Source organism: Hippichthys cyanospilos, chromosome 16 (assembly GCF_059441005.1).
Source record: "Hippichthys cyanospilos isolate Australia breed blue-spotted pipefish chromosome 16, RoL_Hcya_1.0, whole genome shotgun sequence".
NCBI classification, from domain to species: domain Eukaryota; kingdom Metazoa; phylum Chordata; class Actinopteri; order Syngnathiformes; family Syngnathidae; genus Hippichthys; species Hippichthys cyanospilos.
In genome coordinates this window covers 11,889,627-11,903,836 of record NC_142384.1, presented here as the reverse complement: position 1 = coordinate 11,903,836, position 14,210 = coordinate 11,889,627, and the positions used below count along the sequence as shown (strand labels likewise).

The 14,210-nt window shown below is 39.2% G+C and overlaps 1 protein-coding gene across 5 annotated transcripts in view; it reads left to right on the top strand.

Annotated features, from left to right (window-relative positions):
* The window catches only part of cacna1aa (calcium voltage-gated channel subunit alpha1 Aa), a 72,320-nt gene that overhangs the window by 37,162 nt on the left and 20,948 nt on the right, over positions 1–14,210 (top strand). For 4 of the 5 annotated variants that reach the window (XM_088436954.1, XM_088436953.1, XM_088436952.1 and 1 more), the window contains 13 exons: positions 1,138–1,237; positions 1,353–1,513; positions 1,617–1,757; positions 1,840–2,041; positions 2,122–2,286; positions 2,369–2,479; positions 4,280–4,363; positions 7,258–7,374; positions 7,497–7,562; positions 8,071–8,168; positions 8,242–8,392; positions 8,479–8,606; positions 11,570–11,666. In XM_088436954.1, the coding sequence (XP_088293080.1) occupies positions 1,138–1,237; positions 1,353–1,513; positions 1,617–1,757; positions 1,840–2,041; positions 2,122–2,286; positions 2,369–2,479; positions 4,280–4,363; positions 7,258–7,374; positions 7,497–7,562; positions 8,071–8,168; positions 8,242–8,392; positions 8,479–8,606; positions 11,570–11,666 (1,621 nt within the window). Of the gene's footprint in view, positions 1–1,137; positions 1,238–1,352; positions 1,514–1,616; positions 1,758–1,839; positions 2,042–2,121; positions 2,287–2,368; positions 2,480–4,279; positions 4,364–7,257; positions 7,375–7,496; positions 7,563–8,070; positions 8,169–8,241; positions 8,393–8,478; positions 8,607–11,569; positions 11,667–13,933; positions 14,031–14,210 lie in introns of all 5 variants that reach the window. The other variant, XM_088436955.1, reaches the window with a different exon arrangement.

Sequence of the window (14,210 nt, the reverse complement as noted above, 5' to 3'; positions counted from 1 at the left end):
AAAAACATGAATTTTCCTCAGAAATGTCCATTTTTTAATGTATACAAAAACAACCTCATTTATAATGTTTTTATTAATATAACGGGGAAAAATATCTGCAAATAGGTGAATCCACAGGTGCCAAACCGCGATTATGCAGGAGTCCACTGTACAGCATGTGCACCATCTGGCCTCACATCTGTAAGATGCACAGCTGCTAACACGTGCTTCCGCCCCTCTGGCCAGCCTCAAAGACCTTTCAGCCATTTTGAGCTTGAAACAGGAAGTCATGTACAGTAGGTTCATCTTTCACACCAGTTCAGTGCTCTTTCGTTAGTGAGCAAAGGAAGTAGCTGTGGGCTCAGGAAGAATTCGTTGGAATTTTTGTTTAAGAATTTTGGACGAGTATTTCATGCAGAGATGCTTGCTTAAAAAAAAAAATGCGCTCAGAAGACAAGAAGATTCCATGCTTACTGAACAATGCAGTGAAAACAACCATCCTAGCGGTTGTTTGGCATTTGTAGACAATGTAGATCTCATACTGACAGGAGAGAGTTTGTCTTTTTTTTTTTCTTCTTGCCGCTTAACAGACTTGACCTGATTTGGACTTGTTTGTATTTCAATTTTAATTTTTAATGTGTTTCAATTTTTAATGACGATGGCTAAACTCTCTCCGCAAGCTTCTTTGTGTAGAATAGAGTTGGACATCACTTTTAATGTGACTTAATCTAAGTATTGCATCATGAAGCGCAAGGTTTCAATGCAGCATGAGTATACTGTTTTCACGTTTACTGTGTCGAAATGACTTCTTCCGAGTCATCTTTATACAGCATTGAAATACATTGCCGACTTTTTAAGATGTTTAATTGTAGCATGTACCGTAGTTGTACAACAGCTATTTTAGTAGAGCATGTAGATAATCCAGCACTTAAGAAATAAAGCTTCACACTTCAAAATAGGCTTAAGTGTAAACGAATAGCAACGCTGCATGTGTTGCTATGTATTTAACATGACACAGTTACTCATTCTGAGTTAACTAGGACACAAATGACATCAAATTGTGTCTGCCTGCTGCTATTTTGGGCTTTGAGTGGACTAAGCGGAATGCACCTGCTGACTCTGAATGCTTTGCCTGTATGATTCTGTTTGCACATTTAGGGGGAGCAGCAAAGGAAAAGATATCAGCACCATCAAGTCTCTCAGGGTGCTCAGAGTGCTGCGGCCACTTAAGACTATAAAGCGTCTTCCTAAACTCAAGGTGTGGTTTTACTTTCAAAAACATTCCATTAGACTTTCCAGTTAGTCTTCCTTCATATCGTAGTCAGATCAAACCCTTTCGTTCAATGTTCTCTTTTCAAACGCCACCTTTTCAGGCTGTTTTTGACTGCGTGGTGAATTCTCTGAAGAACGTCCTCAATATTCTCATCGTCTACCTGCTCTTCATGTTCATCTTCGCTGTGGTGGCCGTGCAGCTCTTCAAGGGGCGTTTCTTTCACTGTAGTGACGAATCCAAAGAGTTCGAACGGGACTGCAGGTCAGAAATTTGCTGATTTACATAGAACACATAAGAAAATGTTTTATGTGACACAACATGCGAAATGGCCACAACATGCCAATGTGGTCCTTTGTACATTTAGAGGCGAGTTTTTGGTGTATGGACGCGACAACGAAGTGAAAGCACAGAAGCGGGAGTGGAAGAAGTACGATTTCCACTACGACAACGTGGCGTGGGCCCTGCTCACGCTCTTCACCGTATCAACTGGAGAGGGGTGGCCAGAGTGAGTACCCATCTAGGGTCACATGATCACTCAGCCCCAAACCGTGACATCTAATCTCCGCCGCTCGTATTTTCTTTCTAAGCGTGCTGAAACATTCCGTGGATGCCACCTACGAGAATCAGGGCCCCAGCCCGGGATATCGGATGGAGATGTCCATCTTTTATGTGGTGTATTTTGTTGTCTTCCCCTTTTTCTTTGTCAACATATTTGTGGCTCTCATCATCATCACCTTCCAGGAGCAAGGAGACAAAATGATGGAGGATTATAGTTTGGAAAAAAATGAGGTGAGGACTGACGGAGGCTTAAGAAAAAGTCGTGATGCTCGTAAGCGTGAAACTTCATCTTTTGTGTTTGGTGTATGCAGAGAGCTTGTATAGATTTTGCCATCAACGCCAAGCCTTTGACCCGCCACATGCCCAAAAACAAGCTCAGTTTTCAGTACCGCATGTGGGAGTTTGTGGTGTCGCCGCCATTTGAGTACACGATCATGGCAATGATCGCGCTCAACACAATCGTCCTCATGATGAAGGTAATACAGTTATCGAGCACCTGGATTTGTATTTCTATGTCTGTGACACTGAATGTGACTGTTTGTGTTTGTTTATTTTTAGTACGACGGAGCGTCTGATACCTACGAAGCCGTGTTGGCCAACCTCAACATTGTGTTTACCTCACTGTTTTCCATGGAGTGTGTACTCAAGATTATTGCCTTTGGAGCACTGGTGAGCGAGTGTGTGTGTTTTTGTCTGTGTCCTGTGTATGTGGGACAGTGATGTTTTCAGCAGCTTTACACATGAGGGTGGTTTGGAGCCTATTATTATTATTATTATTATTATTATTATTATTATTATTATTATTATTATTATTATTATTATTATTATTATTATTATTATTATTATTATTGTTGTTGTTGTTGTTGTTTTTATGATTGTTGTTGTTGTTGTGTTTAGTTTGTTTTCTAAAATATATGTCACGTTTGTAAATTCATGTTTTTTCTTCTGTTTATTGTTGCACTGTTTTATATTACACATTACATGGAATTTAGATTTTGGAATATTTCCGGTTTACAGGTTTTATTTTATGCGAGCCAACAAAAAAGTCAACTGTTTCTAAAATAGAGGGGAATATGAATAAGCACACAGCCTACTGTATTCTAAAATAGTTGGGATTACAAATGACAAAATTATTATAATTATTATTATTATTATTACTATTATTATAATTATTATTATTAAAATTATTAATTATCATTTAAACAGTTAATATGTCCAACTTGATATGTAAAAAAGGCCCTTTTAAAATGTGAGACTGACCCACATTTATGATATTGAATCCTTCTTAGATACAAAAAGTTTCATATTCCTTAGGTGAGTTGGATAAGTAATTCACATCTTTTGCAAGGCTCCTCTTGAAATTTTAATACGTATTTTTTTTTATATTCTTACAGTATATATGGGGCTTTGAAACAGGGCTCTGGTTAAAATATAAATTGCTAAAGTCTGAAAGTAATTTATTTTATGGAGTAGGTAAGAAGTTACTTTAGGTATTAGCTACTCAAGTTTTTTATTACTAGTATTTACGTACATTTTTGAAACTCCTAAATATATATCGATGTTTATAAAAAAGAAATAATGCCCTTCTAAAAATGGGTCTATTTTTTTTACCACCTTACTATACACGGTTGTCTTTGGAAAAAAAAAAAACCTCACAACATGTGGTACACGTGGTCCTTTTAAAAAAAGAAAACAATACTAATAGTTGAAGGTATAAGTATTAAGCAGACATAGTGGCGATAATTAGAGGAATTAGGGTGCATGACAGATATGCGGTATAAAGAGGAGCATGGATTACGAAAACGGGAGGAGATTAAGTGAGAGAGGATTTAAATCTGGGAGTCCAAAACACACAGACGCATTACGCAGACAAACCATATCGAGGGTGAGTGTGTCTCAAGGTGGTTTATTTTGATAGCCTCCTCCCTGCTTATGCAGCCCTCCGCTGGTCTAATGCACACTTTGGCTGCAGGCAGCATAGCATGTAGGAGTGCGAGGGAAGCGAGACGCCACTCTGCTCAGTCGCTTTCCCATAAGAAATCCGTAACTGTGCGCACGTGTGGGAATTCAGCATTTAAGAAGGATTAATGTCGGAAATTATGTGTGGATGGGGTTCATTAATTAGAAGCTGCTAAGCAAGAAACTTTCTCCAAAGTTGAAGAAGTCTAATTCTTCTTCTTAATTTTTGTGTGTCCTGTATGTGTGTAATGATTAGAGTGTGTGGTAATTTGATGAAGAACAATTTCCTGCAGTTTGTCTGCTGGAATAGATCCAATGTGTCCTTACTGATGGCCCATTTGTCTCATCACTTTTCTCTCTCTCTTTCTCATTCTTATTGGATTATTTTGAATTATATTTTCTTCCTCTCCCTTCATGACACATTTTCATTACTTCAACCCGGTAATTTCATTATATTAAACCGTTACTCTCCTACTCTTTTTTTTTTCCCTTTATCTCTCCTGTTGGCAGAATTATTTTAAAGACGCCTGGAACATTTTTGACTGCGTGACTGTTCTAGGCAGCATCACTGACATTCTGGTCACTGAACTTGGGGTAAGTTATCAATTCTGATGCATGAAGTCAACTATTATTAATATTCTCTTCAAGAATTGCACATCTGTCATACAGACTGAAAACATATAGCGGAAGAGACAGTCTATGCCCGTATTGTTCAGCCATGCACGAATCTGTCTTGAAAGTCTTATATAATTGCCCCACTTGGTGGGACCCGGAGAGACCACGCTCCTGGAATTGTGCCACTGACTCACTGGCAGCCGGGCCTGAAGAATGCTGATTCTGTGCAGCGCTACCAACTTCTTCATGCAACCTAATAGCCAATCAAACAATAAAGTGAAGGCCCAAGGGCGGAGCAGCATTTGCATCTGTCAGTGACTACATTTAAAATTTTGGGGGTGGTCCAAAATGGCACTATCGGTTCTCAATGTCACCTGAGTCAACGAGTGTCAGGCAAATTATCCCTTTCATATTTTTGGTTGTTCGACCTTGCCGGAGTGAAGTTTACACTTATCTGACTTTCTTTGCACAATGAAAATGCATGTAGCATATTCAACATTTTGCTTTAGTGTGTTAGGGCTGGGAAAAATGTCAACCAAGTCGGGTAAGTCGACTTCGAAAATAGGTCGACTAATAATGTCGGTTTTGAAGCTATGTCTGACTCACGTTTGGGCCATCATTTTCCATACGGACCTTTCATGCAGACATAGGCACTTTTGCGAAAGTGGCAAGATGCATAGATGCCCTGCAAAACAGCAGTTTGGGAGTATTTCTAATTTTAATGAAAATATTTGCAAAAATAATATTCAGTGGCTCGGTGAAGCAGTAGTTAACCCGTCTGCCTCACAGTTGGTGGACTCAAGTTCAAATCCACCTTACTCTGGCCTACCTGTGTGGAGTTTGCATGTTCTCCCTGAGCCTGTGGTTTTTATTTGGGCACTCTGGCTTCATCCCACATTCCAAAAAACATGCATGACAGGTCTATTGGAAATACTAAATTGTCCTTAGGTATGATTGGATGTGTGAATGTTTTTTTTTTGTCTCTGTGAGCCCTGCAAATGGCTGGCAAACAGTTCAGTGTCCCCCGCCTACTGCCTGAAGTCAGCTGGGATAGGCTCCAGCAAGCCTGCGACCCTTGTGAGGATGAGTGGCTCTAGAAAATGGATGGATGGATGGATGCATGGATGGAAGTAATGTTTTAATTTTCGCAAAGTAAAAAAGGCATATCATATAAAAAAATAGGCAAAGACCATCTTGACAGAGCTCCATTGCTTGTATTGGTGCAAGAATCAGAAGAAGCTAAAGAACAAGAACGGGAAATTATTGACCTCGTAGTAGCTAGCGAATTGAATAATCAATAGGACAATCGGTTTTTAACAGATTTGATGAGAGCCAACTTTAGGGGTCAGAAAAACGATGTCCAAAGTTGTCAAATCAAAAGCATATTTGGTTTGAATACCATTTTTAACTTCAGTAAATGATTCCTTACCTGCTGCTGCAAATCTTCTCACATAAATGTACCTTACATAATATATCACTACCTTACTCTCTTTTGTTGTTGGTGTACTGACTATTGATTCATTTCTTGTTTTTATCTTTTTTTACATGCTTTCATTAAATCTTCCACAAACTTAATGGCGATCTGCTGTAATCTACTTGGCCCCGCCCCCTTGTGCTCCTCACCCCCACCCCACCTTCCGACAATCTCCTTCCTGCGCTACCATCCAATCAAAATGCACTATGAATCCTCTGTGTCCACCCATGATAACTGGCTCTGGTTGTGTCTTCGAAACAACCAAAACTCCCCAAATGTGCTGCTATAAACCATGTGTCTGCAACATCTACATGTAGATGGTTTGTAATTTATTTTGTTGACCTTTTTTTTCTGCATCGGCTTCAATCGCATGTTTGGCATGTCAAACGTGCATGTTTTTTTTTTTCTAGTCTTCATATCAAACCTTAAATTGAATTATACTAATCCCTCTGCCACTCACTGTCTTACTTTAATTTCTTTACTATCCCATCCATACTATATATCCTTTACTAAGAACTGGTGTTGTAAACTTGTAAAGGATTGAATTGTATCAAGCTGAATAGATTGTCATATCTATCACATATGGGATTGATTGCTGGATGTATATAATGGCCATATACATAGACAGTGACTGGGAGGACTTTTTTTTGGAACGAGTCCAAAATATAGACCGTGGCAAAGAGAGGCAATTGTGCATGCAGCCCTTTGCATGTCAGAACACGCCTTCTTTTCTATTCACATATGTGGATAAAATCTGCATGTCCATTTGAAGACTTGAGATGCCAATTGTTCTTCTATTCTTTACCGTTTGCAACGGTGGAAGAATAGCAGTCTGTTTTTATTTCATGTTGAAACGAACATCAAATTGTTCTTACTCGCGCTTCGAGCACCCTCTTTGTGACGCGGGAGTCAATCCCGACGATGCTTTTGAGCTTCGATGTCTCGTTTCAGTCCCATCCGCATGCTCCCGACTTGCTTCGCCGAATGAAAAGGCTGTCGCGCCTTGAGAGAATTAGTGCATTTGGTTGTCTTTCCGAGCAAACGTCCCTGCACTTTGAACGACCTGTGCTCACCAGTCGGTTCGACCACATTGACTCTTGAAACCCGATTTGGATGGAACGATGTAAATTTGCCTCCCCCTTTTTTTTTTTCCTTCTGTTTCATTTTTTTGGTTTTGGTCTTGTACTGTTTGGTTTATGAAACGCTTGTTGGAGCCTTGCTGCGTTTGGTTTGCTTTTGACTTGAGTTGGAATCCTCCTTTGACTTTTTGTTTACTTCTTTTACTTTCTTCGATGCCTCCCCAACTTTTCACCTGTCACCTCCTCTTTTCTGTACGTATGGACCGATCCTAATTGAATTTATACCCTCTCTCCCTGATTGTGGCGCGGCTCCGCTGTAGAATAACTTCATCAACCTGAGTTTCCTGAGGCTGTTCAGGGCAGCTCGTCTCATCAAGCTGCTGAGGCAAGGAGAAACCATTCGCATCTTGCTCTGGACCTTCGTTCAGTCCTTCAAGGTCTGTCCTCAATCATACAGCGTATCCTACAAGCCGTGAGAAAGATTTGCATTTACCTGAGCGGAATTGGAAAACAATGCTAATGTTCCATACGTAATATCCATTTTTTTCTCTGTCTTCAGGCTCTGCCTTATGTTTGCCTCCTCATTGCCATGCTCTTCTTCATCTACGCCATCATTGGGATGCAGGTGTGTGGAAACCTACGCTGGATGCATGGGAAAGGAGTTATTATTAACTCATTCGCCGCTGGAGAAATTAAATGAGTTTTTGACTTAACGTAGCTGTCAATGACATTGAAGGAAAATCCAGTAACAATTAATATTTGAATTCTGTGAAGGCCAATAGCAGCGAACGAGTTCATCAAAACGCCGGCTCTCGTTCTTGGCGAAAGGAGAAATTGAAGGAAAAAATGTGTTCTTCATGAATAAATTGTTTAGCATCTGTTATCTCAGGCTTGTGTCACTAATGACAATGTCACTTTGTGTAAAACAAAAACAAAGGCATTTATCGATTTAAACGGTTTAAGAATGAGTTGCTTCATGTTTCAGTTAATTTGCTTTCAATTTGGAAAGAAACATGTACTGCTTCTCTCAGAAAAAAAAAAAAATCCCCAAAGAAAAAGCATCCCAATGACTTATAATATTATAGGTTGCGTATACAGCACCTGCAATGTTTTCAGTATGATTGTGTTTGCAGCTTTTCGGGAATATTGCTATTGAAGAAGATGGAGAAGGTGCCATCGACCAACACAACAACTTCAGGACCTTTGTTCAGGCTCTCATGCTACTCTTCAGGTGCGATTCCTGAGATAAACCTAATGGAGATTTCTTTTGAATATGTTTGATAATCGTACCGTGGCTGTTTCAGGAGCGCCACCGGGGAGGCGTGGCATGAGATCATGCTGGCGTGTCTGGGCGGTAAAGAATGCGACGAGCTGTCGGGGAATCCGGAGCCAGAGTGCGGCAGCCAAGTGGCTTACCTTTACTTTGTCTCCTTCATCTTCTTCTGTTCATTCTTGGTGAGTTGACCGAAAAAAAAACCCTCAAAATCTCACCCTTTCCATTGAACATCCCTTTGCTAACGTGCGGGTGCGTTCACGTGCAGATGCTGAATCTGTTTGTGGCCGTCATCATGGACAACTTTGAGTACTTGACCAGAGATTCTTCCATACTTGGACCTCATCACTTGGATGAGTATGTCAGGATATGGGCCGAGTATGATCCTGCTGCCTGGTAAGTGGGAGACCCCACAAGACTGCACAATTACAAAAATGTAGCTGTACCCATGACCATGAGCATATCTCACAGATATTTTGCTTCCATAGAATTGTTTAGCACGCGTGAAGTACTATGAAACCATGAATCATCTCAAGAACCCAGCATGTTTTGTTTTTTTTTTGGGTGTAAAATGCTAGAAACTGAAAGTGTGGTCTCCCAAACTCACTGGGATTATTTTATTTCATAGTGATTCTATTTATTTATTAATTGTATCCAAACCAGCTGATTTGGAATCTGGTGTCAATAATCATTTTTTCTGCTCTGTGCCGGGGCTGGGTAATACGTCCAAAAAAATAAAATGTTTGTTGTCTTTCATTTTAATCAATTTGAATCGGTTTTAATTGAAGAAATAAATCCCACGAACAATATTGAATGTTTTAAGGTATTAAATAAAAATCCCGTTTAAAATATTCAAACGAAACAAACATTGATTAAAAATTTGTTTTAATATAAAATGAACATTTGTAGCTTCTGCAATACTCCAATAGGATATTTTGCCATTTCTAGCTGTAAAAAGTAATTAGTTTGTCCAAACTTAGTTTGATAGCTATTTTTCATGTACAATTAATATATTCAAAAACAAATCTTTCTATCAACTGAAAATGACACCTGGTGGTCATGTGATATTCATTGGTTGAAATACGATCGGCCATTTCCTGAGCCTTCTGCATTTGAGATGTCGAGAATAAGTGAAAAAAATGGGTTTTAAACATCTTATTGTACCTGAAAAGGCCATTTATTGATTGTTCATTTATTTATGAACATAACTTTTTACTGAAGTAAAATTTACTAAAAAAATAAGTGGGCTATCACTCTAAAAACCACAATTTAGTCAATAGCACCTATTGCAAATATGTCCTGTAAACCACAGCATTCTGCCACTTTTGTTAAATCTCAATTTCACCATTTAGCTCATTTTTCAAATCAAATTGAAAAATGTTTGCCCAGCCCTACTGCACAGTTGTTGACCATAACATTAATGTTGATTTTGAATTACAGAGTCAGTATGAAATACCTGAGGTAGTTTCACTTCAAAGATCATCAGCCAAATGATTGTGTTTAACCAACAATTGCAGACCTGCTTTTCTATTTTTCTGCCAAATGAGTTGTGACGGATGTGAGAATAACTACAATGGACATCTGGTTATCTCACTCCAGCAACCACTCCTTCCTACTCGTGCCCCTCCTCTCCTCATCTGCAAGTTGTCCTTAAAAAGCCCTCAAATCCAATCCCAAATCTTCTCCTCTGGTATCCGAATACAGCCAAAAACTTACTGTGGCAAAGTCCACATTTTTTACAAGGACTTTTTCCATCCTAGTCTACAGTGTGAGCATCTACTGTAGACACGCAAAGTTTCATGGCTTCTGTATTCCAATATTTGTGTGCTTGTTACTCATGTTGTCCTGTAGACTGCACATACTAGCACAGCAAGTCACGGTCATTAAATACAGCTGGGTGCCGACCGCTTAAAGAACCTGTAAAGTGAATTTAGAGATTTGTTTCTTCTTATGTTACATATATTTGAAGATAATTAAATAAATATTGATGATAATAGTACTCGATTGAGAATCTCGGATTAGTGTTTTTAACCGTTTCATTTCAGATTTCAGAATTTTTTGGGGGGGGCTGGAGCAATGCAAAAAATGGTGCTGCTTAAAATACTTTGGATTTCAGCAAGTCGGCTTTTACACACTTATAAGAAGTTATCAGCATCATCAGAGGTTATCTGGATAGTTGATCGATTAGTTTACTTGCATTGCCTACGACAATTTGAATGCTAATTACTGTGACAGGAACAGTGCGCTTTTCTTTTCAAATTAAGAGCAGATGGATTACAACATCAAGCGATTTATTGCTGAATTGTGTTGTAGTGACTACTTACAAATTGTTTGTCTTTATATTAGACAAATATTAGATCAATAAGCCGAGGGAGTCTACCTTAAATGTAATGTGTGCTCAGAGGAGGATTTTTTTTTTTTTTGGTGCACACTTGTAGCCTTTGAGAGTGGATACAATAGCTTGAATTTTGATTAGTTTGAAGTGGCATGTTGTGTACGTAGCCTTTTGTGTCCTCAAAATGTTTTAGGGTTGTTAACAACAAGCTTCTCTGCGGCGTGTCAAAATTTGAAGACATTTTTTTCACTTTACGGGGGCTTTAAGGATATTTTACCTTCAATAACACTTCAATGACCTATCTTAAATCCCGTATGGGATTGCGACAAACAGACAGAAGAGCTATAAAACAAGATCTGGATTAAATACAAAATTGATAGTGTGGAGAGGGGAAAAAAAAAACGACTTATTCAGTCATTGCACATCCCAGCCTGCCCTAATGCCTGCACTGGATCAAGCAGCAGATTTCATCAAATTTAGATGAATCTACATTCATATTAGGGCATCTAAATGAATTACTGCATTGATAGCATTGCGCAACGCCTAACAGGCTCACCACCAGATGGACACAGAAAGCGGAGGCAACACACTAACATGGTTAAAGGTTGAACCCATATTTAAAAGGCGTCAGGCACACCGCAGGCAGCTATTAAGCGATTTGCCACGTGTGCTATCGTAGTCGCTTAGCGATAGCTTAATTAAAGCGCCTGTGGATTCAATTTGTAATAACAGTATTTTTAAACAAATGTAGTATTTTGGCAGTGCTAAGGACCACATTTACCGACGTGAAGCATGCAGTACTGTGTGGCGTTTTTATCTGTTTGGTGTCAAAGTATTACCAAGTGCATTCTTGCGCAGTTGATACAATTTAACACAGTATTTTTCTTACAGTCAACATATTACAAAGTATGTTTCAAATACTGTGAATCTTGTGCTCTTCCTCCCAATGTTTTCTCTTCTTATAAGTGTTTGTGTGTTTTCCTGTGTGTGAGCGTCTCCTAACTCCCCTGTATTCTTTTTGCAGCGGGCGCATTCATTATAAGGACATGTACAGTTTATTGCGAGTTATCGACCCGCCTCTGGGCTTAGGCAAGAAATGCCCCCATAGGGTGGCCTGCAAGGTTTGACTCCCATTCAAACAAAACTTCTCAAGCACACTTGCTAGACACAGCATCCAGGAATGGAGTGAATGCCGCTTTATTGTTTTGATTTTGGGAGGGTCCTTCCTTTTCATTTCAGTTTTGATATATCGACTTCTCTACCATTATCAACTTGCATTCTGAAATGCCCAGAGAATGTGCGGGACAATGCAGACACCTAGAGATGCATGTGAAATTCTCAAAGTCTAATCTTTTTTTTAAAAAAATGGAGGTTGCTTTGTCATTTGAAGTATAAAATTAATAATTTTTTTATTCCTAAGGTTTTATTTTTGTTTGTTTTGTTTTTTTTTGGTTGTGGCTGTAATGTCGCAAACTACGGTGGTCTACTGTAGTGTTGCATTGTTCTTGGTTTTGGGGGGGTTTGGGGAAAGACAGAAACTGCATTGACACCCCTCCCTCCTCCTCCCCTCCCTTCCCGTGTGAGCAGGAGTGGCTTAGTGCCTGCTGTCCAGCTCTTGCCCTGCACACACGCGCGCACACACATGCTCAGCAAAGTGCTCTCACAAGAATTACAAAGTTACATCTAGTAGCTCTGTAACAATGCCATTAGCAGAGATTGGCCACGCCTGAGTAAATGATGAGTGTCAGAACAAATTGGACAAGGTTGTGACACTCGACTTCCACTCTGGAAACAGTTGGGTCAAAAAGAGACATTTAATCCCCAAAAATATCTTCAAGTGAATATTAATGAGCATATTGTTTTACGTGTCGAACCATTTTTGAGTTGTTATTTGGACTACTCATTGAAGTAACCCTCAAATCAACCCGATTTTGTTTGTTAGTTTGTGGAAGGGTAAAAAAAATTAAATAAATTCAGGCGAGAAGAAAGTGACTCAACTTATTGGGTTATTTATTTAGCCCAGTATATTGGGTTAAAATGAATAACACAGTTGGTTACGGGTTATTCACATTGACTCGACCTTTGGGGATAAATAAGGAATTGGGATGAACACAAAATTGGGTTGTTTTGACAAAATTGCTTTTTGGGTTATATATTTAACACCCAAATTTGGGTTATATGAATAATACAAATATCACTGCAATTTTGGGGTTGGTTTGTGGATTAATCCTTTTGACACAATAGAAATGAGTAATGCACAAAACAGATCATTTTTTTCAGTTGTTTATAGAGTTGGACAATTTTTTTTGTATACCTGTGCATAATAAACATATTTGGGGTTATTTTATGGGTTCCCCACTTTGTCCCAACTTTTTGGGCTGAATGAGAGATTGAGCTAAAGTAAAAATGTGGGTTGTTTTTAACAAAACAATCCCCCCCAAATATATATTTTTTGTTTGTTTTGCTCAGATGACCTTACATTTGGGATTAAATATATAACCCAAAATGTTTGAGTGGGTTCCTTTTGGACCCAATTTTGATTATTTTCGACCCAATTGTTAAGGAGTTGTTGTCCAATATAAGGCACGCCATTTTCTATGACTCTACCACATTCTCTTACACTGTGAAAACCATTCAAATAAATACAAACAAATATCCCAATTATGGGACAATAAAGTACGACTCATTATTTCTGGGTTGTCTCTGACAAAACCCCAATTTTTGAGTTTTGTTTTTTTAACAAATCATTTTGGGGATTATTTTGTACCAAACAATCCAGAAAGTTGGGTCACATTGAACCAAACTATGGGTCGTTTTTTTTTTTTTTTAACCCATAATTGGGGTATTTTTAACCCAACCGTTCTTAAAGTGCACAACGCATATCGATTTTTTTTAAAGTCACTTACATTGTCATTGCATAGCTGGTATACGACGAAATTGGAAGAAAAATCTGTTTCCAATTGGAAAATGTCCTCACATCTCCGTAGCCTTCAGATACAAATCGCTCAGGCGTTAGAGAAAGCTCATGGAAGTGAAACAACGTGTTTTTTAGCGACAGCTGGAAGGACCAAATCCTGCTAACCGCTCACGAGAATCCACACATGTCTTTTAATCCAACATGAGATGATCTTTTATTGGCATTCTCACTAACCTGTCAGTGACTTGTATAGCTGAAAGAGAAGCCTCATAAAGGCCAAAATGTCTTCAAATCAGCCCAATAACCTTGTCTTTCTTTTGTTTTCTTTTGGTATTTGTCTCACGCTCTCTCTCTTCCACACCATGGCTAACTTTACCCACATTTCTTAACGCCCACCCCTCTTCCTCTTTGCTTTCCTCCATCTCTTCTCTCTGTCGGTTAACGGGTTGGTGGCACTGGCTGATGGTGCAGTGGCAGGATCAGTTGCAGGCAAATGTATGACATGCTGAGGCACATGTGTCCTCCACTAGGCCTCGGGAAGAGGTGTCCTGCACGGGTGGCCTACAAGGTTAGAGAGGACCCCGCCCTCAGTCTCTATTGGGGGATGAAAGGGCGTGGGGCAAGGGCGGGGTTTTTCTTTTTAGAAGGTCTTAGTAAGATGTCAACATGGTGTAATAATTACTGGTGTTGTTTGTTTGGTTATATTTTTTTCTGTTTTGTGGAAAGTGGGGGCGGGCTGGTCATTGTT